At 52.9% G+C, this 27,495-nt stretch overlaps 2 protein-coding genes across 3 annotated transcripts in view; one reads left to right on the top strand and one right to left on the bottom strand.

The window, feature by feature from the left end:
* The window catches only part of ASIC2 (acid sensing ion channel subunit 2), a 1,082,326-nt gene extending 1,072,649 nt beyond the window's left edge, over window positions 1–9,677 (top strand). The window contains exons 7-10 of one of the 2 annotated variants that reach the window (XM_057716922.1): window positions 1,358–1,449; window positions 5,237–5,316; window positions 6,708–6,776; window positions 8,726–9,677. In XM_057716922.1, the coding sequence (XP_057572905.1) occupies window positions 1,358–1,449; window positions 5,237–5,316; window positions 6,708–6,776; window positions 8,726–8,827 (343 nt within the window). In that variant the 3' untranslated portion in view covers window positions 8,828–9,677. The remainder of the gene's footprint in view (window positions 1–1,357; window positions 1,450–5,236; window positions 5,317–6,707; window positions 6,777–8,725) is intronic. The other variant, XM_057716920.1, reaches the window with a different exon arrangement.
* Window positions 9,678–18,443: 8,766 nt separating this feature from the next.
* SPACA3 (sperm acrosome associated 3) lies at window positions 18,444–22,380 on the bottom strand. The gene is made up of 4 exons (XM_057716321.1): window positions 22,156–22,380; window positions 21,248–21,406; window positions 20,747–20,825; window positions 18,444–18,510 (listed from the first exon to the last, which is right to left on the bottom strand). Exons 1-4 carry the CDS (start codon window positions 22,340–22,342, stop codon window positions 18,444–18,446), a joined length of 492 nt encoding a protein of 163 aa, XP_057572304.1. The 5' UTR covers window positions 22,343–22,380.
* Window positions 22,381–27,495: the final 5,115 nt, after the last annotated feature.

The following is a 27,495-nucleotide window of genomic DNA, read 5'->3' as shown; positions in this document are numbered from 1 at the left end:
CTGCATGGAGTATCTGGCATGGAGCCGATGCTCACAAAAAATATCTTTTAAACGAAAAAATGAAAGAAAAACACAGGAGAAGAGGGTGTGCCAGGCAGAGGCTCAGCAGAGAGAAATCAGTGCAGGGCAGACAAGATTACAGCAAGGGGAAGCCGGGCGAGGTGGTTGTGTCCAAGCTAGAGGGTCCTGCAGGCTGAGCGGGGCCAGGGTGGGAGGCAGGAAGTGGACTTTATTCTAAGAAGATAGGGAGCCACGGGAAAACGTCAAGCAGGTGAGTGACAGGCTCACATTTACAGTTTACACCACTGTTCTCCGGTAGACCCTTCTGGAAATGTTCTGTATCTGTGATATCCAACATGGTAGCCACCGGCCACACAGGCACTGGATGCCAATTTGATGTCACGTGGGTTAGTTTAGCAGTTTCAGGAAGACCCCTCAGGCGGCAGTTAGAGAATGCACTGGAAGCCAGGTGAGCGGAAGGGAGCCCGGCAGGAGGCAGTTGCCATAAACCAGACAAGAGATGGTGACACTGTGAATGGCGCCTGGGTGAGCCCCGCGTGGAGAGGGCTTCTCTCCCCCCAGCCGCTCCCTCCCTCCCACAAAGTCGCCAGACCTCATCCTGAGACGGCTTTTGCCCCGTGGGTTGAGGACAAGGGGCACTCAGGGCGTTGTGAGCGAGGTCGAAGGAGCCGGGGAATTGTAGGAAGTGCCAGAGCCTGCTGTCGCAGACATTCTGCCAGCAGTCATGACTTCTCCTGCCAAGATGTCTCATGAACACATCTGCCCAAAAGAGCAAAAGGGAACCAATGTGCTTCCATCAGAAAACCTGCAACCAGGTGTGGGTTTTCTTTCTAAAAACCCTCCCTGGCCCCTGCAGCTGACTTGGCCATGCTGGGGTAAGGCCCCCACTGGGAGAAGCTTGCTATCAACCCCAGGAAGAGCTGGGGATCTCTCTGGAGTGGGCCAGGGAGGTCAGCTGGGGGTAGGCGCGCAAGCCTTGCCGAGGGAGTGCTGAGTTCACCTGCACATAAGAGCCCATGCACATCCTCTGGGGACGCAGAGACTTGGAAGCCAGGCAGAATTCCTCGAAAGGGTGCAGAGACGGGGGGTGGTTAGCAATAAGGGGGCCAAGGGGACAGCTGATATACCCCTCCGGGCCCATGACGAGCACTGAGCTGGGGGTCACGGCGTCAGGTTCAAGCCCCAGCTGTGCCCCTAATCAGCTCTAACTTTGGGGCAGTTGTTTCACTTCCCTGGGCCTCAGTTTCCCCATCTGTCCATGGGAAAATTGTAGTAGATGATCCCCATAGATGCAGACGGTTCTCATCTCCTATGACACTAGACATTTCCTCCGCAGAGAGAACATCCTCGTTCTGGATATATTTTTTGAAGCTCTCAATTACGAGACCATCGAACAGAAGAAGGCTTATGAAGTTGCTGCCTTACTTGGTAAGTCAGAGTGTCTGTGGCACAGACGTCCAGATCTCATGGCGATGGGCAGGTGAGCAGGCAGGCAGGTAGCTCTATCAGCTTCCTGACGAGTCCAGCCTTTTCATTCACTAACTATTCCCTCTTCCCTTGCACTGCTCCTGCCCCAGAACGGGAAGCACTCCATGTGCTGGAGGGGTGCTGAGCCCAGTTCATATCCCAGTCTAGGCCTCAGTTTCCCCACCAACACAATGAGGCAGGTAAGTTAGAAGGTCTCTCGGGGCCTTTCCAGCTCTGCCCTCTTGGAGTCTACAGTCTTCTGCCCCTAGGTTGGAGTCAGAGCCCTGGGGCCATGGCGGGAAGAAAGAGCCGTCAGGTGGAGGGAGGGCTGAGCTCTGGGTGGTCCCAGGTAGTGGGTCCCACCCATGTCCCCCAGGGAGCTCCCACCTGGAAAGCAATGTTGCCATGTCGTGAAGGCCAGGTGCCCCCTAGACTGAGAGTCCTTTATCAAACACAAAAGACATCCCCAGACATCTACACACCTGACTGCCACCCCACCCTATTCACATCAGCTCCCCCAGCCCTGAGGGCACAGCGTGGGCGCAGGGAGTTAATTTCAACCCGGTCTCAGCACAGCATAAAACTCACAAGACCCATGAGGGTGCACAGTTGAAAACACCTGCCCTGGACTTGTCCCCCAACTCCCATTCACTCTCAAGAAAGATCTGGTGTCTGTGGCTTCGAGGAAAAATAGCTCTTGTTGTCTCTGTGAACTGAACAAGGTGAGCACAGCATCCTGGGTGAGGATGGGGAGGCAGACACCTTCTACCTGGCAGTTTGAGAGGGGAGCAAGCCACGGGCTGCTGCACACCAGCTGGGAGAACGTGGGCAGGTGGCTTCCCCTCACTGAGCCTCAGGTTTCTCATCTGTAAAATGGGTCGAATAAAACCCACTTTGTGATGGTTAAATGTGGAAAAGCCCCAGCCCACAGAAAGTCCGTAAATAGTAGTTTCTGGGACCTGGACAGACACAGTGCCAGGGACCCAGGACCCACCCGGTGTCACCCTCTGAGCATGTCTGTTCCTCTCCCAGGAGGCAGGGGACTGAGCCGCAACGGGGTCCCCACTGGGCTAAGGTGGTCATCGCTTGCGCCTTGGAGATTGTTGTGGCCAAAGAGCCTGTGGCCAAAGGGACCCCTGCCCTGAGCTGGTGGTAGAGCCCTGCCCCTGCCACCTTTATTTCTTTTTTTTTTTTAATTTATTTATTATTTTTTGGGGGGTGCACCAGGTTCAATCATCTGTTTTTATACACATATCCCCATATTCCCTCCCTTCCTTGACTCCCCCCACCTCGAGTCCCCCCCACCCTCCCCGCCCAAGTCCTCTAAGGCATCTTCCATCCTCGAGTTGAACTCCCTTTGTTATACAACAACTTCCCACTGGCTATCTATTTTACAGTTGGTAGTATATATATGTCTGTGCTACTCTCTCGCTTCGTCTCAGCTTCCCCTTCACCCCCCACCCCCTCCCAAACCTCGAGTTCTCCAGTCCATTCTCTGTATGTGTGTCCTTGTTCTTGTCACTGAGTTCATCAGTACCATTTTTAGATTCCGTATATGTGAGTTAGCATACAATATTTGTCTTTCTCTTTCTGACTTCACCTTTATTTCTTAACAATGACCAAGGACATGCCTCCTCCCCTCCCCTCCCCTCTCCCGCATAGGCTCACAGTCACACACACACACACACACACACACACACAGAGCGAGAAGGGCCTCAGCCCCAAATCTGTCAGGAGAGCTAGCTGGTCCCTGCATCAGATATGAGGAGAGCGTGTTCCCAGCATCTTGTTCCCACCCAGAACAGCCCGCCGGGAAAATCACGCTGCCATCTGTACCTCCCGTGAGGAGAGCGAGTGCCGCTCGCAAACCCTGAGCCACGGCGCCCAATCGGGCCCTTCTCTCCCCGCAATCCACCCCCTCCACCGCACACAGCACACCCCACCCACGGTGAGCACACCCGCACAGACCCACACGCAAACCACACGGCTACAGAGACACATACGTGCACACACGCTGCGCGCCTACACATGCGAGTGCCTACACACTCACACGCTCACACCTGCACGTGCTCACACATGCTCACTCAGACACACTGTGCCCACCCCCACAAAGCCACCCGTAGACACTCTTGTGTACCTACCCTAGACATCGCTTGCCACCTATACAAAGCCATCCATGGCCAGACGTACCGCCTGCTTCTCTCCCAAACACGTGTGCGCACACGGCTCCCTGGCATGCACCCCATACTCCGCCACACGGCTCACATACACAGACACACCCCGCTCCTGATAAGCCTCTGTGAAGGACGTTGGAGGGGGTGGAGGCGGGGTGAGAATGAAGGGGAGCCGCATTGAGCCCAGCACCAAGTACCCCCCAGGAAGAGCCCCCCCCACCGCCATCACGGCTTGTTCGCCAGGGGGTGTGCTTGTCGGGCTCCTCCAGCCATAATCAGGGGAGGCGCGGGCAGACGTAAGAGGGTAGAAAGTTCTCAGACCAAGAGGTCAGCCTGGAAGCCCCAGGAGGACAGTACATCCACCTCCAACAGTGCCCCCCCATTTCCAGCACTCTCCCAAGCCCAGCCCAGCCCAGCGCAGCGGCTGACAGTCTTAGAGGTCACAGCTGGAAAGGTCTTCACAGTTCATCTCCTCCAACCTGCCCCCCACCTCCTCCACCACCAAATGTCCCTGGAAGGCAAAGCTCCAGAGAAGGTCAGGGCTTATCAGAGGCACACAGCGAGCTGGTGGCCACCCTCCAAACTCACAGCCTTGGAAACCCTTCTCTACCACACTGCCTCCGGAGCAAAGTGTGTGGGGCTTTGAGGGGATCAGAATCCCCTTAAGAATCTGCTAATAGCTTCTGAAATACAGACTCTCCCACTACAAATGCCCAGGTGCGCACACAATGGATTGCATTCAATTCAGGGGGTCTCCAACCATCGGAAGCTCCCAGAGGAGAGTGGTTCTCAGACTTTGGTGAGCCAGAGAACCACCTGAGAACTTTAAAATCCTGACCTCCAGACCCCAACCCCGGAGATTCTGATGCACAGGCCTCGGGTAGGTCCAGGCAACTACGTTGACTACAAGTCTCCCAGGAGTTTGATGCACGGGGGATCCGAAGACCAGTCTACAAAGACTTTGGTTGATGGAGCCCATACATCCAGGGCAAGGACCTCTACTCTAGAAAGAAGCCCAAACTGAACATTCACCTTTAGGTGGGGAGATAGGGAGATACTTCCTACCGCCTTATCCCAAGGGTGAGAGGGGCCCCAAGGTGGCCCCAAAGCCCAGGTCATGATTGGGGGGGGGTAATCTCCTCTGTTACTGCTCCTGAGACCCCCACTCAGGGCACCTGACTCACGTCTCGGGCTAGACTGTGTCCTCGCCCAGGGCAGGGACTCCACATGTCTCATCTATTCCCAGCCCAGAGCCAAAGCTGGGCCCACCCGTGTGGTTTCTGAACGGAACTGAGCAAGCCCGTCAGCCTGGGAGGTCTATGTCAGCCCTCCCCGCCCCCCAGAAAGCATCCAGGTTACTTCCCATCCCTGTGCGTGCTGAAAACCATCAGCTCTCAGAGCTGTGCAGTGAGGGACGGACTTGTCAGGTGCCTGGGCTTCCAGGTGCCAGGCCCAGGCCCCCCGGGGAGAGGGAAGCATTTCAGAAAGCCTGGTTTCTGAGCTCTCAGTCTGTTCGCCCCTTCGGGAAGCACTGTCAGGAAAGCCAAGCCTCTGTCCTCTCTCTTTCTCTGCAGGTGACATCGGTGGTCAGATGGGACTGTTTGTTGGTGCTAGTATCCTTACAATACTAGAGCTCTTTGATTACATTTATGAGGTAAGATCTGGGATTCCTCGTCGGGGGATGATCTGGTGTCCTCATCCTGCCCCGACGTCCAGAACCGAAGTGTGGATGGGGGAGAGGACGGCCTCTCTCCACCCAAGGCCCCCTTCTGCCCCATGACCATGGGTATTGTCCGTCATCACGTCCTAGGCATGCAGGGAGGGGTGGGTGTGAGAGACAGAAGCCACAGGCCTATCCTCAGGGCTGTCTGCACTCGTAGGGAGGGAGCAGAAGGGATGAGGAGCAGAGGATGAAACTGAGGCCAGCCCTAAGCCCCTCCCACAGCTGGGCCAGGTGTGCAGCCTTCATACGTGGCTGTGTCTGCACCCGCACACTCGCACCACATGCGTACAGACACAGACACACACACCCATGCACACACATCACACTTATACCACACTCACACACCTCATATGCACACGCATATATCACACACACTCCACACACAACCACACACACACACACACCCCTGCCTTCCTGGTGGCCCGTCGCCCAAGCAGCGCCTTCTGTGGTCCAGGCAGGTTTGGGGAAGCAGCACTCCTGCCTGCTCATCTGTCCTGAGTGGGAAAAGCAAAGGGCACCCCAGGTGCTCCCGGCCACTAACAATCGGGGAGTTGTCGCCCTCAGGAGGCAGCTGGACCAGAGCCTCTGAAAGCTTCTCACACAACAAACTGCAGCTTCGGGCACTGCGTGCTCAGCGTGCTCATCAGCCTTCCTACTGCATCCCCCTCCAGCCCCGGGCTGGCTCCAGGGGCTCCAGAATCCCTCATGGAAGCCCAGGCCTGACACCGTCCCCAGGACCACCTGAGTCTCAGCCCAGCGAACGGGGCCTGCAGAGCAGTGGTCTGCCTCCCAGAGCGGGCTGGTGATGGCCAAAGGCAGCTGGGAGTCGCTGTGGGGAACCGGAGGGCAGCGCTGACCAGGGGCCTCTGGAGTGCCACACCCTGCCTCTCGGCATGGTGACCACGTGCCCAAACCGGGTCCCATGGCCAGAGTTTATTCTGCCTTGTTTACTCATTTTTGCGAAAAGATGTAAAAATGACAGAAACTGAATCACACCAGGGAACATATTTAATAACTACCCTTTCTTGCTAAGAATAAAACATTAGGAACTCAGGTGTGTCCCGATCTCGTGAGCTGTGGAGTTGTCAGGCCCTGAAAGTGATCAGAAATCCTGTTCCCCCAGGACAGACAGGGAACCAGCCGCACTGGGAGACCAGGCCCTCCTGTGACCCCCTCCAAGCTCTTTTAGTTCCTGCACCACAACCCCATCTCAGCTGCAAGATTGGGTAGGGGCCCCAGCCCAGCCACGTGAAGGGAGGTCTCTCTCTGGACCTTGGTGCTGTTCCCCTAGCCTGACCACTGCCTTCCTGCCCTTCTTGCAGCTGATCAAAGAGAAGCTATTAGACCTACTTGGCAAAGAAGAGGAGGAAGGGAGCCACGATGAGAATGTGGTAAGGGCGGCCCCGGGGTTGCAGGTTGGTTAGTTCCTCTGGCACGTACAGGCCGTGTGAACCCATATGCCGGGGCTGGCAGGAGGGGCGTGCTCTGTCTCACACCTTTTCATGGCTCATGACACACTACAGCCCCCACATCCAAGGACACACCAACTGAGCCTTAAGCCTCTGTCTGAGACTCATCTCAGAACCCAATAGTAAGCCGTGGCTGCCGTGGAGACCAGGAGATGCTTCTGCCTGGACCAGTCCAGCTTCTCCCAGCCAGAGGCCACGCCCCTCTTCTCATGCGTTGGGAGAATTGGAGAGGCTCTGCATAGGTCCTCCCTTATTCTTAGGGGTGGCAGAATGCAAACAAGGATGTCCCTGGCACTCTACCCCATTTCAAGGGTACACAGGGTGTGGGCCCCTGTGAAGTTGGTAGTGGCGATAATACCCATTATAACTGCTGACCATTGCATGCCTGGGGCACTGTGCTGGGTGCCTTAAGAGTGCCACGTCATTTCAACCCGACAGTCACCCTAGAGGAAGGTCTATTTTTATCTCCATTTTGTATATGAGACAGTTGTGGTCCAAATGCCAAGGGTACATAGCTGGGGGGGGCACAAAGGTCCCCCAGCCACTACCCTACTCTGCCTCTCTTCCCTCAAGCCTGAGAGGCAGCGCCTCTTATGCTGTCCATCCTCCTTTCCTAACTCAGTCCACTCCTGGACTCCGGTCTCCGCTGAAGGTCGCAGGTATTGCTGGCTTTCCCCAGGTTGGCACCCCGGCCCCAAGAAAACCACCCCATTCGGTGGCCATGGTCCCCTTAAAGTCAGAACATCCCAAGTGGATCCCAGCCTCCTCCTCCTATATGGGCTCCCATTTCTGTTCCAGAAAGTATTTCTCTACCCATCTCCAGGGCTAGAAATCTCGCTTTGAGTCTCTCGGGTCCCTGCAGCCTCTGTTTGAACAGAAGACAGCTTCTGTTGAGGAGAGGTCAGTGTGCAAGTCACCCCCGGGCTCCGGACTCAGCTGACCTGCCTGGATCCCAGGTCCCCACTTCCCAGCCGTGTGCCTGGGGGCACGTTACCGCCATCTCTGAGCATCTGCCAGATGGCTGGGATGTCAGGGGGTGCCATTCGGATTGAGTGAGACCAGGCCTGTAAAGCAATGAGCTTTGCCTAGTTTATAGTAAGCGCTCAGCGAGTGCAGCCTCCCTCCCCACCCCCATCCTCCTTCAGAATGTCTCAGAGCCAGAGCCTCCCCTCTGGCCCCTCCCCTTTCCCCAGCCTCATCCTCATCAAATCTCCCCTGAATTCTTGGCACAGAATTCTGCTCCCCTCCCTCCCAGCCTCCACAGCATGAGAATCACCCAGAACATCCAAGGCGCCTGAGCCTCTCCCTGCTCAGGGACCCAAGACAACTCTTCCCCAGGGCCAGCCTAACCCTCGAGGTCCTTTGGGCAGCTGTGATCAGGGCTCAGGGTTCTGGCTGTCAGGGGCCTCCACTGCTTGGCCTCAGCAATTGATACCCCCTGCGCCAGGCCCGGCCACGGGCCACCGCTCCACCACTCCAGGTAGGCCCGACAGACGCCCCAAGGACAAGGGCAGGATGGGCCATCCAAGCCCCAAAGCTACGCACCACTCAGATGTAGCTTCAGGGGACACATCAGGGGACGGACTGCTGGAGAGAAGGTTACACCTGCTGCTAAACCCCATCCCCAGTCAGGGAGGAGAGGGCGGGGCCTAGGTGGGCACCGGAGAGGATTCGAAAGGCAGTAAGGCCCCTTCAGCCTCCTGGCCCAAGACGGCCAACCAGCACGTGAGATGTCTGGGGCCAAGCAGCCGTGCCCCCGGGAAGGCCCACAGCGGGCTGCACGGTTCCCGGGGCCTGGGCTGGGCTGCCAGGGGCATCGCGATGAATTTTGGCTGAATGAACATCAACGCCCGCTTCCTCCTTCCCGCCAGAGCACTTGTGACACGATGCCAAACCACTCCGAAACCATCAGCCACACTGTGAACGTGCCCCTGCAGACGGCCCTGGGGACCTTGGAGGAGATCGCCTGCTGACAGCCCTCGGACCACCCAGCACCCCCCCTCCCAAACAGACCCTGAGGCCCAGGACCAGGACGGGGGGCAGCAGGCTCCGGTGGGGTGGCCCCTGCCGACCGACGGAAAGAAGCAAGAGCCCCCTATGCGCACACAGCAAACTCTCTGCCGAAACCTCGCTCCGGCCACGTCTGGCACGACGCGTCCTCAGGCCCCGCCGTCTCGCGTCCGTCCCTCTTAGGAGAAGGGAGTCCCGCTCCGGAACTGTCCGAGAACCGACCTGCCATCACCTCACTGCCAGATGTAAAAAGCACCTGCATGCTCCGCCTCCCCACGGCGCCGCCTCCACGTCTCTAGGTGACCCTCCTGCGCGCGGGGCCCAGCGCCACTCTGCAGCCGCGCAGGGGGACCGGCTTCCAGCCCCGGAGGCACCACGAGGCCACGCTGGAATCGCACCTGCACGGTCCAGAAGGGAACCGCAGAGCTCTCTCGACGGCGTCCAGCCCTCGTGTAGTTTGTGAAGGGTCTTAACCTGCCCACAAGCCCCTCCCCCACCTCCCCGAGCCACCGCAGGGTGACCGGGGCCGCAACCCCCTCCCCTCCCAGGGGCTGTGCTTGGAGGCGCGGAGGCCTGCGGGACTCCTCCGCGGTGCCCACGTCGTCGTTCTGCTCTCCCTGTGACACGGCTTGTACAGTCTGGTTCTGTCTCTTTGGGGGGCTTTCTTTGTTTGTCTGTCGGAGATCTGTTTCGTTTCCTTTTCTGAATTTGGGTTTTGATGTTCTCAGGTTTGGTTTGGTTTTTCCATTTTCTCTGGCGTTAATTTATTCGTGCTTCAAATCACGGTCATATTAAAAGCTGGTCTTGTGGAAATGGCTGAGTCGTCTCTGCCCTTCCCCCACACTCTTTCTCCCCAAGACTTTAGGAAAGAGCCAGACCTGCCGGCTCAAAAACCCCAGGATCTATAGATGATAGATGATAGATAGATGATAGATTAGATGAGAGATAGATTGACAGATAGATAGATGATAGATAGATGATAGATATAGATGATAGATAGATAGATGATAGATAGATAATAGATAGATGATAGATAGATGATAGATGATAGATAGATGATAGATATAGAGAGATGATAGATAGATAAATGGATGATAGAGATAGATAGATGATAGATAGATGATAGATAGATAGATAGATGATAGATAGATGATAGATTATAGATAGACAGATGATAGCTGGATAGATAGATGATAGCTGGGTAGATAGATGATAGATATAGATAGATATAGATAGATGACAGATAATAGATAGATGATACATAAATAGATAGATGATAGATAGATGATTGATAGATGATAGCTGGATAGATAGATGATAGATGATGATAGATATAGATAGGTGATAGATGATATAGATACATGATAGATAGATAAGAGATAGATAGATGATGGATAGATGATAGCTGGATAGATAGATGAGAGCTGGATAGATAGATGATAGATGATGATAGATACAGATAGATGATAGATAGATGATAGATAGATAGATGATAAATGATAGATAGACAACAGATAGATAGATAGATGATAGACAGATGATAGATAGGTGATAGATATAAAGTTTATGCAACACTTACCTTTACAAAACATGTACACTCTCTATTCTATTCTTCTGTTCTGTTCTACATCTTTAAACACTATTGATTGCAACGTTGTAAATGGCTTCACCACCCCCCTAACAGGTCACAGCCCACGGTCATTGAATGACACTGCCCTGGACCACAGGCACATGGCGTGAAGACAGGGAGGCAGAGCACGCTGCCCAGACCTACACGTCTTAGAGGAGGCCTTCACATCCCTCTGCTCTGGCCTGGCTTCTCCTAACCTGGTCAGTGAATTCAGGCTGGACGCCGCCCCAGCGTGGCCCCCCTGCCACACTCCTGCCTTTCCCAACCCTCTCTGCAGCCCACCTCCTCACTCCCATCAATCTGACCTGCTTCTGCCTTGCTCCCCACGACTCCTGAGAGGATGTCCATGTGGGAAAGGAGGTGAGGAGGTGTCTCTGGTGGGGAGGGGCCATGCCCTTTCAAGCCCCACCCCATGGCAAGAGAGAGCTTCCTGTTCCTGCAGAATCCTTGTCCTCACAGCATCTTGCTAATTCCACAGGGGCAGTCCCTGTAATCCAATCTTTTACTTCCCTCTGCTTCCCCCCACCACTCCAAACTCAAACCCAAAGCCGCAGAGAAAGACCTCCCTCCTCATGCGTAACTGCACAGAAAGCACTGACTAGACCAGGGGTTCTGGTCTCTGCTTGGCTATCCAATCTCTCTCTCTCTCTCTCTCTCTCTCTCCTAACACAAGGAATTGATGCATGAGATCATGTACATCTCTGGGCTCAGTTCCCTCCATTTGAGGCTGAAGCTAATACCTTACCTGTGTCTTCACAGATGATCTCCGGAAGCCCCTTCAGACTCGAGGCAGTATAACCGTACTACTCCCCCTGCCAGTAGGACAAGTCACACCAGCCACACTCACACACAAGCCAGGGCCGGGAGCTGGCAGTCAGCGGGCTCCAGGAGGCAGCTGGGACAGAGCACCCCTCTGATGTCTCCTCCCTGGCATCCTCTCAGCTGGGGTTGCCCAAGGCTGTTGGCAAAGCTGGGTTTTAATTTTTAGAAACAGGGTGCACAGCTGCTGGAAGTGACCCTGTTTTCATTTTCCATCTCTGCCAGAACAAAATGACAAACAGTGGCTTAAAACAAGATAAATATATTGTCTTATAGTTCAGGAGGCCAGAAGTCGGACATGGATCTCGGCTAAAATCTGAGTGTCACCAGGTGTCTGCAGCCTCTGGAAGAGAAACCATTTCCTTGTTTTTTCCAGCTTCTTAGAGGCTGCCCACATTGCTTGGCTCTTGGCCTCTTCCTCCTTCTTCAAAGACAGCAATGGGGACTTCCCTGGTGGTCCAGTGAGTAAGACTCCATGCTTCCAATGCAGGAGGCCTGGGTTCAATCCCTGGTCTGGGAACTGGATCCCACATGCATGCCGCAACTAGGAGGCCACATGCCGCAACTAAAAGATCCCACATGACGCAGTGAAGATCCCACGTGCCGCAACTAAAACCAGGTGCAGCCAAAATAAATAAATACCAAAGACAGCAATGATGGGTTGAGTTCTTACATCACAACGACAGTGAACTTCTCCTATAGCCACACCTCCCTCTAACTCAGAGTCTCTCCTGCCTGCCTCTTCCATTTTTAAAGAACCCTTGATACGAGATTAGATTAGATTAGATTAGATGATTATCTTGGATTGGATTGGATTGGATTGATTGGATTGGATTGGATTGATTGGATTGGATTGGATTGGATTGGATTGGATTGGATTGGATTGGATTGGATTGGATTGGATTAGGCACAGTCAGTAATTCAAGATAACCCTCCCATTTCAAGGTTATTAACTAATCACAGCTTCAAAGTCTCTTTTGCCGTGTAAAGCAACATATTTGCAGGTTCCAGGCACTGGGACGTGGAGCTCTTTGGGGGCCGTTGTTCTGCCTACCGAGAGCCCTTTGGACCACATAGCTTACCTTCCCTCATTTTCCAAATGAGCAGACCCAAAAGGGGAGGGGAGGAACTTGCCTCGTGTCACACAGTGAGTTAGTGGCAGTGTCCAAGCTATATCCCCAAGCTTCCAGGCTCACAATTCCATTTGTAGACCCACTTAAACTGAGAGTGATCATTTTTCCAGATTTTGCCAGGGCGTGGAAGTCCCTCTCCCGAGAGACGTTCACTCCTCGCTACATCAGGCTGGAAAATGTCCCTCTGGTACCTAGACTATAGGATGTAGAAGAACAGAGAGTGTCTTCAGACTGCTCCCATCAGGGATGGAAACCAAATTAAATGTCTATTTAGTGAGTTGGGAGTCTATCGGATGCTTCTGCCTCGTTCCAGTTTAACAGTTTCATACATTTTTTAAAATCTATAACTTAAATTGCAATTTGAACTGCTTCATTGGATTTCTGGCTTCCTTTAAAAAAAAAAAAACTTCAGATATTTGGAATGGAGTGAAGAATATTCTAACGGGGTTGGATTGCTTTAGGCTTCTGCATGTGCTCCTTCTGATTTGGGGATTCTGGCTTTGTTCCTCTGGGAGCAGGTCTATAAACTGAACCTCTTAAAGAAAAAAAGGAAATTCAAGAGAGTAAATCAATAGCCAGCTACCAATTATAATTAACTGGTTGTTGACCAAAGACATAGTTGTAAGCCTAAATTCCTGGGAGTGGTGATTTTTTTAGTATCATTATTTCAAATAGGTAGTCGTGCGTGCAATCATTTCTTTAGTGATGACCTGGAGAGGTCTGGTAGACAGAGAAGATTTGGGAAGCGTCACATTTTCAAGAGTCACCCAAATGGTGACACAATGGCCAGGAGTTTGGACTGATCTCAAACCCACTGAACTATCAGTGACCTCAAAGGGTCAGATCAGCCGATCAATCAATGGATCGACCAATTAAATAATGGCACGTAATCTCAGAAACAGAATCAGTGGATTCTACTGCGGTTAAGCAAAAGGAATGAGCGTTTCTGTGAGTAGCCTTGCCTGGGACTGAGCTGGCTAGTTACACACTGTTGTTTTGTTGTTTGGGGCAGAGAGAGGCCAAAGTTCTTTTATTTTCTCCTCTCCAGCTAGAAGCTGTTTCTTAACCAGGAGCACGCCTAGTGAGAAAGTGTCCACAGAGGGTCTCTGGATACGTTCTTGGCTGCTGGGAGGAGGGAAGGCACAGGCAGGCCCCACCCACAGGTGTGATCTTCGTAGTAGTCGTTTCCTCAGGTGAAGCTCAGCTCAGCCAACCTGGGCCTGGGACGCCAGGAGAAACCTGGGCCCTCCTCCTTTACAAGCACAGGGATTTCAATTCGATTTGGAGACCTAAACTTGGAGCAGAGACAAGGGCCTCCAGAAAGCGCGTGTGAATGAGCTCCCCTGTTAGAGAGAAGCAAGGAATTTACTCCTCCGAGGGTGTGTGCAGCCAGCCCTGATCCATCTACAGCAGGGGCAGACCCCCTGCTGCACGGAACAAGCTTCTTGGCATAGCTGGGAGGCGAGCAGGGCAACCAAGGAAGGGGAAACACATGAAGAACACGGGTTCTCCATTCACTGATGGTCTATTACGCACCGGGCACTTGCCCTCAAGGAATTTATCATCTGAGCAGGAATGCTGACAAGTAAACAGACAAGTCTGAAAGATGGATGTGGATTTTGCAGCAGAAGGAGAGGGATAGCGTAGCTTATGCAAAGCCGGGACTGCGGTGGGGTGGGGAGTGCCAGAGGAGGCACAGTCCCTGGGACTGCACAAAAGTCCAAGGGAGCGCAAAGAAAGGAAAGGGGAAAGTGTGCAAAATGACCACTGAGAGGCAGGCGGGTGCCAAAGGATGAACGGCCAGGGCACCACACTGAGGGGTGTGTTGTGGCTGAAGTCCTTCAAGCTCTTTCCTCTGCTCTCCAAGGGTCTAGGACCGTATTTCCCAAGCCGAGGGTTGATGCATTTACCTAACGGCTTTGTCCCCCCACTCGTTTGGGACTCCTAGCACGTGGAATCATTTTGCACGTGCGTCTGTGCACACTCATAGGCTAAGCATGTTTGGGGCCACCAGGTCCTGGGGACCACGAAACAGGTCAGTGGGAACCAGCCCAGCATGAGGATGGATGGAAGGCGGAGGGTCTCTTTCTAATTCAATTTAACATTCAGTGAGACCTACGCTCACTGGCTTTGCAAGAATAAAGCAATCGTTGGCAAAAGCTTTGGACAGAGTCGAAAGACTGAATTTCTAAACTCTTTCTGCTATACACTGGCCACATAATTTTGGAAAATGTATTTCACTTTTCTGGGTCTCAGTTTCCCCCTCTATAAGAGGGGAGGGGTGGGAAATAAACAAATCATCCCTTTGGTGCATCCCAACTCTGTCTATGAGTCTAAATTGAGAATGGGTGTCAGGTATCCAAGCAAATATCCCATGTACTGCTCGGAGCCTCTGTTTCCCATCTGCATGATGGAGATGATGTTACCTAGATTTCAGGGTGATTACGAGGATTAAATGAGCTGAGGTGTAAAATTTCTGTGTTTTCTCCTTTTCTTTTTTCTTCCCATAAAACATTGATTCTTAATCTTGCTTGGATTAAAAATAAGGTGAAATCTATGAACTCTCTCCCCAGGAAAAAAAATGCACACGGCCCCATAGATGTACATAAAATTTTGCGTACAATTTTAGGAGGGTTTTGGACCCCAGGAACCCGTCTGTGATTCTCTAGGGATGCACCCCTGGTCTAGAAAGTGCTAAACTCTCCTCCAAAAGAACTCCAGGGTACCACAAGTGTAACCACCATGTCTTCCCCTGAAGGATACCCTGACTGTCATTTTTCAATTTATAGGAGGGAGAAAGGATAGATAGAATTTGATCAATGTCAAGTTTTTTTCTCCCATAATTTTTTAAACCTCTGCAGCTTGTGTGCTAATGCGTTCTCACAGATGGCAAAGTGAATGAACCAGCAGAAAATGAGTATGAACAGAGAACCTCGAGGGTGTGATTTCATCAGATTATTTTATGCACGTGGAGATTATGAGGTCCGAAGAGACCCGCATACATAGAAAGCAACTGTAGCATCGCTCTGCCAACATCCCCGTAGCCTGATTCTTCAGGAATGTGACCACCGAGTCCACTGCATGCAGGAAACACACAGGTATGCTTTCTGGCTGCCGTTGAGCCCCTAGACACGCAGCCCTGTTGACATCTCATTTGTTTCTGGGCAAGGCTGTAATGGTGCTTTGTGTTTAAAACAAACAAACAAACAACAAATGAAGAAACCACCCCGTGATAATGGCTGTGAGGGATGCCTTGGGATGGGGAATTTGTTTGGACATCTTGCCTCCTTAAAGTTGCTCTTCATACCGCCATGCTTCTGAAGGCAGTGGCTCGTTTGGCTAACTTAGCACCAACATGGGCCATTTGTCTTTAGTGTAATTCAGATTCTGTGGCTTCTTTTCTAAAGGAATTCCATCCAAGTTAAAATAAGCCCAAGAGAAACTGATTGGAAGGCACCAAAGCATCTTTAGCTCAATCTGCCTTACAAGGAGGAGGAACAAGAAACAGCTGTTTCCTGTCCCTCCCAGCACCAGGCAGGGGTCTCTGTCCAGACTTCCTCACTCCATGAACATATTCTGTGTGCCCACCATGTGCCAGGCACTGTGCTGGCCACTGGGGGTTCATATATCAAGAGGACACAATCTCAGGGCGCTCAGAGTCTAGGCAGGCAGAGGTAGGCAACAGACATGCACAAAAGAACCTGAGCAGAGGGACGTACAGCAGAGGTACACCAGGCATGAGCACTCACTGGAGAAGATGCACCAGGGCTGTCTGCCGGGCTGAGGTGGGTGAAAGTTGCCAGGGAGGCAGGTTTGCAGAGGAGATACCCGAGCAAAGGCTCGGAGGCAGAGGAGCACGTGAAGTGTCTGGGGAAGGACAGTTGCCAGCTAGATAGAACTTGGCTGTCTCTCCACTGCCCTCCGTCTACTGTACCTTCCCACCCCAGGGTTCCAGCCAGCTGAAAGTTCAAGGGCTGGTCCAGCTGTGGAAGCTGGGACATGCTTAGGACAAAGCACAGCCTTCAGAGTTCAACAGCCCCATCCAAATCCCAGCTCCACCAACTGTGTTTCCTTGGGCAAGTTCTAGAACTTGTCTGGGGCTCGTTTCCTCCTGAAAAATGGGGATGACCATCTCCACCCCCCTGGAGTTGCTGTGAGGGTGGTGAGATAAACCATGGAAATTGCTGGTGAGATGCCTGACACGTGGCAGGTCGGAGATGATGAAGTCCTATCCTACGTGCCAACTCCATTCAGAGTAGCTGCCGTCAAAGTGTCAGAAGGATTCCTGGCCACATAGAATAGAGGTTTGTGCTCAGCATGCAGTAGAGTGTCCCATGACTGCTGGATCCCATCTGATCGGGCCAGCTTCCCATAGTTTCCCACTTTAGAAGCTTCGGGCCAGTGCATAGAGTGGAAAAAGCCAGCCACATCCAGCTGAGGCGATGGATCTCATGGGCGGAGCTCAGGGACCTCAGCCCAAGAGAAGCACACAGCAGAGCCTCCCTCAGCTGCCAGGAGCCTCTGGCCCCCTCCCCTGTTCTTGCAGGTAGAGAAGGGACAGCACCTTAGCAAGCTAATTATCCCCTGGGGCATTCACCGCACCCTTAGCACAAAAGATAAAGTCCATTTCCAATTAGTCTCCTTGGAGCCAAATTAGTCCAAGAGTGTTGTAACTTGGACTTTTTTTTTTTTCTTTCTTATTTTCTTTTCGTTCTTTTTTTTCCCTCAAATATAGTTGATTTACAATGCTGTGTTAGTTTCAGGTGTACTGCACAGTGAATCAGTTATACATATACATAGATCCACTTTTTTTCAGATTCTTTTCCCATATTACAGAGTCTTGGGTAGAGTTTCCTGTGCTATACAGTGTGTCCTTATTAGTGACTTGAACTTTAAAAAGTGCCAAAACGTCACAATTCTCCCCACTTCCCATAGAAATTTCTGCCACTTTATCCAAACCATCCCAGTGCCTCTTCTGTTCCTTCTTCCCACACCCTCTCCTCTCCTCCTCCTCCTCCTTCTCAGCACACAGTGATGAGGACATCTGTGCCAACCTCCCAAGGAAGCCCTGGTCACCAGGACACGCAGGATGTGTGCCCACCAGGTGGGTTGGGACTTTGAACCCCCAGAGCTCAGGGAAACCAGACAAAAGGCCAGTGTTTCTTAAGCACCCCCACTCTGTGCCACGCCCTGTACCAGGTACCTCACTGCTCTGTATTATGTAATTGATACGATATTGCAAGCTGGTTTTATTAGCTCCTCTTGTCCATGAGGAACTTGCCTACGAGAGGTAGAGTGACCTTCCTAAGGTTAGGCAGCCAGGATAAAGGAGAAACCCCTTTAAGCCAACTCTTCCCCAATTGTGCCAAACTCCCACTGCTCCAAGATTTGACCAAGTGGGAAGTGAGCAGGACGTGGATGAGAAGCAGCCAGAGCAGTCCCCCGGAGAGGTAGAGAGCTCACCACGAGGGCTCAGGAGGGGCCATGGTTCCATCCAGAGAGATGCCTGGGGCCTGACAGCTAGTGTTTATCAATACCGTTGAGTGAATCGTTGCTATTTGAAAGAAGGTATCAGGGCCCATTCATTCGCTGGTTCTACAAACACTAGCTGAGTGCCTACCATTCATTCAGGACGCATCATTCATGTATCAATCATATATACAAGAGGTTCATCTAGGAAACTCTGCCAGGTTTGGGCAACGGAGGCATTGACACCATGCCGCCCCCACCCCCCGCCCCGCCCAGGCCTCCAGGAATGGATGCAAACGTCCCATGGCAGACTTTTCGGAGGCCGGCTGAACCCCAGCCCATGGGGACAGTGAGGAAACCTCGAGATGCTTCTGGCTCCAACACGCCACCCAGACACACAGTGATAGCTGAGAACCACGCTTATAGTAAACTATACTTTATTAGTTGGTTTGTCTCCCCAGGCCTGGGCCAGGAGCCAAACCACGTCTTCCAAGCTGCTAGGCATGGCCTGTCCATCCAGAGAGAATCTTACAATTCACAGCCATCCACCCAGTCACTGAGGTCCTTGCCCTGGCAGTGATGCCTCCAGGCCTCCCTGAGGATGGAAGATGGAGAAGAGGAGAGACCAAATCAGCTGCAGTCTTCAGTCTTTGCTCAGAGAAGTAGAGGAAGGAGGCATGGGCTCTAAACTAGAAGTGAGGTGAGGAAAGAGGCTGGCAAGGGCAGGAGAGACAAGTCAGCTGTGTTAACTAACAAAGAACTCCCCAGAAGATGTAAAAAAAAAAAAAGAAGAAGAGAATGGCCCTAGAATAATTATCTATCTAGCCTGCATATTTTACCGATGGAAACAGAGAGTAATCTGCTCAAGTTCACCCAGAAGACAGTGACAAAGGCCTGGAGCCTGGGGTCCAGTGCCCCAGTACGATGGTCTCTTCCTACACCATGGTGCTTCTGCAGACAGTGGTGCCACCATACGTGTGTATAGCCCTTTACAGTTTGCATAGCACTGTCACACCCATCACCCATTTATCTGCTACGCCCCCAACAGCCCTATGTGGTAGATTGGGCAGATATTAGCTTCCCTATATACCAAATGCAAACCTGAGACTAAAAGACGCAAAATTACTTGCCCAAGGTCCACAGCTTGTAAATGACAGAACTGCACCCACACCCAATTCTCCTTGGCTGCTAGTCTGGGTCTTTCAGTTGCTGGTAACTATAGTTTATAGACGCTTTTAGGATCGTTACCTCGGTTCAGCATCACGCTAGCATCTTGAGGAAGACAAGGAAGATCCTGGGGTCCTGGGGGGTCCCAAGTCCCCAGGGGTTCCAAACTGGGATAACTAGCGTCTTCTATGAGATCAATGTCAAAGAGCCCAATGGCAAGGATGGCCCCTTAAGGACCTCGATAGATCGATCAAGTGAGAGGGTTTGACTGGCTTGTCTCTTCCATTAGATTGAGAGTCTTGAGGGCAAAGAACTGGGTCTCAGCCAGGTCTGAAGCCCAGCACCCAGCACAGAGCCTGGCACAGGTGAATCCTCAGGTGTGCACGTGGAGGGAATAAACAGCACCCTTCCCACCTCCTGGGACCACTTCGTATTAGCCTCAGCCACCTCAGAGAGGTTATACAGGCCACAGATTTACTCCCAGCATGCAGGAGAGTTGTTCTTTGATTTAACCCAAAAGAACCTGTTTCTTGCAACCCAGCGCAGTGCCCCCAAGGCCTCAAGCCCTTGGATTCCTACCAGAGCCTGCATTCACCCTTCCTGATTTTATAGATGTGCCTTCTATCCTGCTGAGGCTACCCCATTCCAGGTGCAGTTCCTGGGGCTTCAACTGTTCTCAAATCAACCCATCTCCACAGCTGTGGCCATTGTCAAGGCCCACCTTGGACTCCTCTGTGTCCACAGTCCTTTTCACCTCCTCCTCACCCTCACCGGCCGTGTATCACCTGTCCCTGCTCCTCCTCCACAGCCCCCTCATCACCAAGCCCTCTCCTGTCCATCACCCATACAACCGTCTGAGTCACCCTCTATCTCTCACTTAGGCTCCTGCAAAGGCTTCCCCACTAGACCCCCGCCTCTAGTCCGCCCCGCTTCCTTCTGTTCTTGGGCTGACATCTGACGCCTTCCAAATTACCTCCCCAGCCTTGTCACTATCGCATCTGCCCTGGGTTGGGGTGCTCCAGCCACCTGGAGGATTTTACCTTCCCCACATTCTGTTCCCTGCTGGTCTGCCATCCAGATGTGGGAGTAAAGGGATGCTGGAGACTCTACATAGTGAAATTCCCATCAGAAGAGATTGGGAAGCTGTAGGGCGGCTGCTTTAGGGGCTCCAAAGTTCTAGTCCAATGCCCCATCACAAGCTCATCCAACTCCCTCGCCTGTGAGGATGGCTCCAAAGGCCATCTTGTGGGAAGGAGGAGAGTAAAGGGGAGGCTGACAGGGGGAGGCTCCAGAAGGCCCACCCATGCTTCAAGCAGGGAACTTCTTTGATCTGTTGTGCTAGACAAAGATGCCACAGTTAAGAAACAAAGTTACTAGATTCTGGGCTAAGGGACCTGTAGGCAGGCATCCCAACACAGGCAGATCTTGGAAGAGCCAGGCTTGGCTCCATGGCCTCCAGTGACTTGCTTATCCTCCCTAAAACTTGCTTATTTGTGGTTGTCTGTAAATGCATCAGTGGTGGTGAGCCCTACCACTGAAAGTTGCTCTGTGGATTGTGAGGCCATGGAATGGTGCCTGGGGTGAGGTGGGCACCCAGAAAAGGTTAGTTCCCTGCTGTGGTCCTGGTCACATCACCTTGGGGGGCTCCAACCTACATTACTTACCAGGTTCCCAGACCCTGGGGATCTTGCATTATCTTCATGGCACAGATAACACTATCCTTGAGGTTAGGACTCAACAAGTCTGGGGTGGGAGGCAGAGAAACATGATGAGGGAGCAGGGGGTGGAGCTGGACATCCAGAGTCTGTCTCTGTCTGTCTGTCTTTCTCACACACACACACACACCCTCCTCCATCCTGAAATCGACCGTGTCTCTCAACCCATCTGGAAGCGCAGGGCTTACTTGATCACTTCCCCGCATCAGAAGCCATCCCCCCTCCCTTCCCATAGCTCTCTGGACAGTGTCGCATCTGGGACCCCCGGATCAGATTCACGGAGATCCCACCCTCATTACTCGCCCCATCCTGCCCACCTTGGTAGACCCAGCAGGCAGTGGGGGTCCCCACTCAGACATAAAGGCAGGAGGAACACACAAGGCTGGGGAAGAAGCAGAGGCCAGTGCAGAGCCTGGCTCCAGCCAGCCCCCGGGCCCAGGCCCAGCCTACCAGAGCAGTACATCTGGCACATGTTAGGGACATTGGGGTTGAGATTTTTGCACCACTTCCGGCTGTTGATCTGGAAGATGCCGTTGTTAGTACTTCCATCCGCTTCATGGTCCACGGCAGCTGTGTTGAAGCCACTTGCAAAGTAAGCCAGACAGACCCCTGCACAGGATGGAGACACAGCCCTGCGAGTCAGATGATGGAGGCCAACCCAGACCAGAGAGCTCACAGGGCAGACTCCACACGTCAGCTCCTCCGAGCCTCAACTCCTGTTTCTAGGCGATCGGAGCAGACCCCCTCCCACCTCCTTGACAAAGGAATCCATCAGAGCTCAGAGGGGCAAAGTGACTTACTCAAGGTCACATACAGCTACCAGACAGCAAGAGTCAGGACCAGACCTCAGGCCTCCTGACTCGTAGGCTAGCAATCTTCCCACAGTCTCACTGTCCACACATAGTAGGACCCAAGAAATGCTTGTGGAATGAATGAACAAGCGCTCTCTCTTTAGAGACGCAATTAGAAAGGCACAGGTGGGACCTAGAGAGAGGGCTAGAACTAGAGAAGAAATGAGTCTGGGTGTGGCTGTACTTTGCACTTTCTAGTAACTTCCATCATCTTGAAATTTGGGTATTAACGCTTTGCTCAGTTTGTCCTAAACTTCACTGGGAATGTCTGATCCTAGTGGCTGTGATTCAGATAAATCACAGGGAAAATAAAGGGGCAGTTCTGATTCGGCCGCCTGGCACGTGCCCACTGGATATTTACCCCAGTGCTGGGTGTTCTCCCCCTGTCAGCTCATAGGATCCTTGTTTGACAAAGGAGAACGGAGGAGGCTCAGAAAGGTCCCAAGGTCACAGCCCTTGAGTGAGGAGGAGGGAGAGATAGTGGGAGGAAGGGAGCAGGGTTCTCACAGTCTGCCAGGCTGTATCCCCGGAACCCATCCAGGCTGAAGTCCTGCAGCACTCTGGCCAGCTCACAGCGACTGTAGACCTTGGCCTGGCCCGAGGAGAGCAGGCAGCTGAGCAGAGAGGCCACGGTCAACAACATGATCCCAGGCGGGCAGGGCCACCTTCGAGGAGCCCAGCGCGTGGCTTCCATGGGGGCAGCGGGGACAGAGCCCCCACCACACTGGTTCAGAGCTGGGCTTTGAGGTGACAGGCAGCTCACAGAAGGCTGCTCCTGGGGGAGGAAGGGAAACAGGGCCTGAGTGTACCTGGGAAGAGAGGAGAGGGCACCAACGCGGCCAACCTGCTCCCTTGCAGCCCCGAGGGAGCATCAGCTACACCCCCAAGAGCCAGAAGAGGGTCCCCCGAGGCCAGCCCCTCTCCCCCCCAGTCCTGCTCTGTACCCCCTTGTCCGGGCAGCTGAGAGAAAAAGAGGGAACCGGGGAGAGGACAAACACATCCTGAGCTCCAGGTTACATGCCAAGCATCACTGAATCCCAAAGCCCAAGATTTCACAACTCAGAAGGGACAAAGTTTGGACTGAAACCAAAGTTTATGTGACTCCGAAGCCCCCCTGGGGTTTGACCACAAGCAGATGTTCCCAGAGGAGACGGCCGAGCCTCGGCGTCCTTGTGAATCAATCCATCAGCCCCGATGCCACCGAAGCTCTCTTCTAGCACCGAGCCTCCCCCTCCTGGCCCGCACCGAAGCCAGGTCTCCCCCTAGAACGCCCTGCAGCCTCTCAAGGGGAGGCTGCTCTTTCTCCCACACGCAGGCCCCCCTTCCAGGCCAGGCAGTGCTGAAACTCTCCTCCATGCCTGCCGCCCCTTCTAAACCATCACCTCGTAAAAGCCCCACCTCCCTCGAAGCGCACCTCACCCCGTTTGGTTTGTCCTCCACGCCTCTCATCGCTGGCTCTGCAGAACCGTCCCTAACATCATGAAGGACACTTGCACCTGGTTGTGACCTTGGCCTCCACTCTGTCTCACAATAGAGAAGTGTCCCTATTCCACTTCTGTCTCTCACCAGCCACCTGTGACATACCTCTCCACCTCTCTCACGACCTCAGCCCCCCCACTTGCGCTCCACCTTCATAGACTCCAGAAATGAAACACAGCCTTGGGAGTGGGTGTCCCTGCGACTGGATGGCTCCAAGCCCGAGGATGACAAAACAAGGGTGTGCTTTGCAGTAAGCTTTGTCTCAGTGGGAAGCCCGGCCCTACACTTGACATCTCTGATGTGGGCACTTTCCCAGCCTCATCGTCTTCCTCTATAACGTGAAGAAATTAATAACACCTGCCTCATCGGATTGTTGAAAGAATGAATGAGAAGAGAAAGGCACAGAGACAACTGGACTCTTTGCACTAGAACTCGGCCAGTCATTGTTTCTATGATGAAGTGATGCTGGCACCGGTACTGATGCTCGTCTTGGTCAGCTTTCTCTCGCCCATTTCCCTCAAAGGGTATTCACAGCCCTCATTACCGTCCTCGATTCCCCTCCCTGCCCTGTCCCACCTCACCTCCTGCCTCACTGAGAAAAACAAGGTGATCACAGGTGAGATTTCCTTCATCTTTCTGCCTTCACCCCATCCCGCTCATGAGTGTATCAGTCGCCTCACCTGACCTCACAGAGGAGGTGCCTCTACACTGATCTGGACCCATCTTTCCTCCGAGCTCTGCGTTTCATCCTTTCCCATCTCTCTGCCTTGTGCCACCAGCCACTTCTCTCTCAGTATCCCTAGTATCTCCTCTCCACCAACTCCTCCTTCCTCTGCAGGTACAGACATGCCTAGGTCTTCAGCTTCTAAAATACCTTCCCTGACCTGTCTCTCTCCCTCTCTTCTCATCTAAACTTCTAGAGGGAAACTGATGATTTTCTTACCTCCCATTTGTCTCGCAACCCAGTGAAATTCAGCATCGCCCCCACAACCACACGCCTGACACTGTTCCACCCCATCTGATGGACCCTCGTCAGTTCCTGTCTCGCGGGAGCTCTCAGCAGCCTTACACACCACTGCCCACTCCACCCGGTTGAAACTCTCACCTCTCTCGGCTTCCATGATGCTCCCCGCTTGCAGGTTCTCCTCGGATTCCCCTTTGTGGAACCCACTTCTGCCCAGGTCTTAAATGCTGATACGCTTCCCAGGCATTTCTCCCTTGAGCCCTCCTCTCTCCCACTTCCGGAAACCCTCTGGGCAGCCTGCAGGATGCCCAAGCCTGTCTGTACCTGTTGCGCCCTGCAGGATGACGGCTTCTATTACATCTTCCCTGGAGCAGCAGCCCTCGTAGGTAACTGCCTCCTGGATATCTCTGCTTGGATAATGCTCCGTGACCTCAAACTAAGCACATCCAAAAGCGAACGAACCTTCCCACTATTTGAGTCCTCTTTTTTATGTCTTCGCTTTCTCGGTATAAAACACCCTTGGTTTTAAACTCATTATGTGTTTTGGTTTAAACCTATGTATCCAAACTAGAAATATAAATGTCATTGTTCACTCCGTCCCTCCATCACACCTTTCACTCATCCCCAACCCATCAACCCCAACAGGCTGTTGAGTCCACCTTCCCTCCAAGGGCAACAGCTTTCCCTTAGTTCAGACCACCATCCTGGTAGGCTGACGGCCTCCTGGTATTCAGTCCTGACTCTTCTCCCAAACTATCCTACACACATTCACGAGTATGAAAGTTTAAAACAAAAGGCTGGCCACGTGTGGTCCTTTGAGGGCTTCCTTCATAGCTGCTCCTACGTGTGGTCCACGAGGACCCTCGTGACCCAGGCTTGCTGACCTCTCCCCCTCGACACCTTAAGTTTCAGTAATGCCCTGTCGTTTGCTCACGGGGATCCTGCGGTCGGAACGGGAACTCGCTCCGTTCCTTTACATGCTTCACGCTTACCCATACTTCAAGGGTCACATCGGAGTCGAGTTCCCCAGCGAGACTCCCCCAGTGGGCGCCCGCCCCGCCACACTCCCAACGCGCCCTGTGCTTCTGCCCTCCCTCTGCACACTAGACTGCAAAAGACGTGAGTCTTCCCCACTACGAGGTGAACTTCACAAAGAACAATGACGCTCTTATTTATCTTCTTATCCTGAGAGTCAAGCAGAGTTGCCGGCATGGAGTAGCTGATCAATGGGTGCTTCTTAAGACTGAAGTATATTGAGGTCGTGTCCACAAGAGCATGAGCCCTTCTCATCAAAGTGTGGGGGATGAGAGGGAGGAAGACACCCTTCTGAGTTCTTAAAATCTGGCCCGACACTCTGCTGGGCCTTTTCTGGATGTTTTCTGACTTAATCTCATCTAATCCTCTCCACAATGCAAGGCGGGGAGAATTACTATCCCCAATGTATAGGCGAAGAAACCAAGCCGACCGCTATGCAGAGACCGTATTTGCTTTTTTGGTAACAGAGTTGTTTAAAAGTGATTTCATCCTGAGTATTTCCCAGCAGGTCTAGAGCATTGGTCTCCAACCTTTTTGGCACCAGGGATCAGTTCTGTGGAAGACAATTTTTTCACGGACCAGGGATGTGGCGGGGTGGGGGGGAGATTGAGGGGAATGGTTCAGGTGGTAAAGCAAGCGATGCGCAGGGACGGTTCAGGCGGTAATGGGAGGCTGGGAAGCGATGGGGAGTGGCAGATGAAGCTTCGCTCGCTCACCCACTGCAGGCCAAGGACCAGTACAGGTCTGCGGCCTGGGGGTTGGGAACCCCTGGTCTAGAGATAGCAGGAGTCAGGTCTGCTGACTCAGAGACCAGAGACCTGCCAGCACGGTCTCCAATCTCTCTCTCAACTCACCCTCCCCCCACCAGCCCAGGATCCACCACTCCCCAAGGTGGTCAGAGGACCACCACCTTCCTTTCTCCGTGTCCCTCCCTGGCAGACCAGCCCAGGACCCTGGCTGCAGGAGGAGGGGGAAGGGGGCTCACTGATCAGGTGTCATCCTCACCAGAGCTGACACAGCAGTGACCGTGGCAGTAACCGCAGGGGCCCAATACCCGGCTTCAGACCAGGACACCCCCCATGATACAGCTGGGGCCCCAGACACCCCGCTTGAAGAGAAGGACAGGAAAGGGCAGGCTCCAAACTGACATGGGGCCTTCTGGAACGCCCCAGTTCTGTGAGCTCATCTTCTAGAACCATCTTCATCAACTGAGTTTGATAGCCCCCCCGAGCCCCTCAATTTCAGAGTGTCGACGCTCAACCCCTCTTGCCCACCGACACAATACTTTGCAGCACGACTCCTCTCCTCCCAGCAGCCCCTTCCGGTGGTCACCCAGGGATGAGGATGCTGGAGAGTGCCCACCACCTCCCCAGGCAGCCGACCTCACCGTCGAACTCCTTTGTCCCTCTTCCTTCGTGCAGAGCCACACACAGCCCCCTTTCTCCATCTGGGTGATCACCGTTCCGTGTGGACGAGCTTGGGACAAAGGTGATACTGTCGACCCCAAAGCTTGCAGGACAGAGAAATGAAATGGAAGGGCATTAGACACCCATGTTTATGCCCCACAGGATCCCCTGCTTGGAGGCCTTGTGGCACAGCAGTTAGAACACAGAGTTTGTAGGCAGGCTATCCGGAGAACAAACACGGGCGCGCGCGTGACTACCAGCTGGGTGCCCCAGTGAAAGTGACTTAACCTCTCAGTTTCCTTCACTCTCAGGGGGGAGTAACAATACAGGAAACATCCCTAGAGATGCGCAGTACACAGGATCCGTTACTACTAAGAGCAGAGCACAGCCAGAAAGAGGTCAAGCTGCCCCTGTTCATCCTGTCTGCCTGGATCCCGCCCCAGACGGACCTGATTAGAATTGAGGGTTGGCCCATGGTTGCATCAGGGTTTCTTTTTTTGTTTTTAATTTTATTGTGGTAGGAATACATGAGACATTTAACATGAGATCTACCCTCAACAAAATTTTAAATGTATAGTACACTGTTGTACAGCAGATTCCCAGAAACGTCTTCGTCTTGTTTAACTGAAACTTTATGCCCTTAGATTAATAACTCCCCACTCCCTTCTGCCCCAGCCCCTGGCAACCTCCATTCCACTCTTTGATTCCATGAACTTGACTCTTTTAGATACCTCCTATAAGTGGAATCTCGCGGTATTTGTCTTTCTGTAACTGGCTTATTTCACTGAGCATAGTGTTCTCAAGGTTCATCCATGTGGTCACATGTTACAGAAGCTCCTTCCTTTTTAAGGCTGAAGAGTATACCATTGGGTGTATAAACTGCATTTTCTTTATCCATTCATCTGATGGACATGGGGGATCTTTCCATATCTCAGCGATTGTGAATAGTGCTGCAATGAACAT

The sequence above is a fragment of the Hippopotamus amphibius genome, chromosome 17 (genome assembly GCF_030028045.1).
Source record: "Hippopotamus amphibius kiboko isolate mHipAmp2 chromosome 17, mHipAmp2.hap2, whole genome shotgun sequence".
In the NCBI taxonomy this organism is placed as follows: Eukaryota; Metazoa; Chordata; class Mammalia; order Artiodactyla; family Hippopotamidae; genus Hippopotamus; species Hippopotamus amphibius.
The sequence above is the reverse complement of the archived record's forward strand: the minus strand, read 5'-3'. Positions and strand labels throughout refer to the sequence as shown.

Bases quoted from the DNA above. Each gene is read 5' to 3' on its own strand.
- SPACA3 (XM_057716321.1), bottom strand. From the start codon at position 22,342: ATGGAAGCCACGCGCTGGGCTCCTCGAAGGTGGCCCTGCCCGCCTGGG. The intron at 21,407-22,155 runs GTGAGAACCCTG...CATCCTGTGCAG, and splicing joins GGGATACAGCCTGGCAGACT to GGGTCTGTCTGGCTTACTTT. The intron at 20,826-21,247 runs GTAGGCTGGGCC...CTCCCACCCCAG, and splicing joins GTGCCAGATGTACTGCTCTG to ACTTGTTGAGTCCTAACCTC.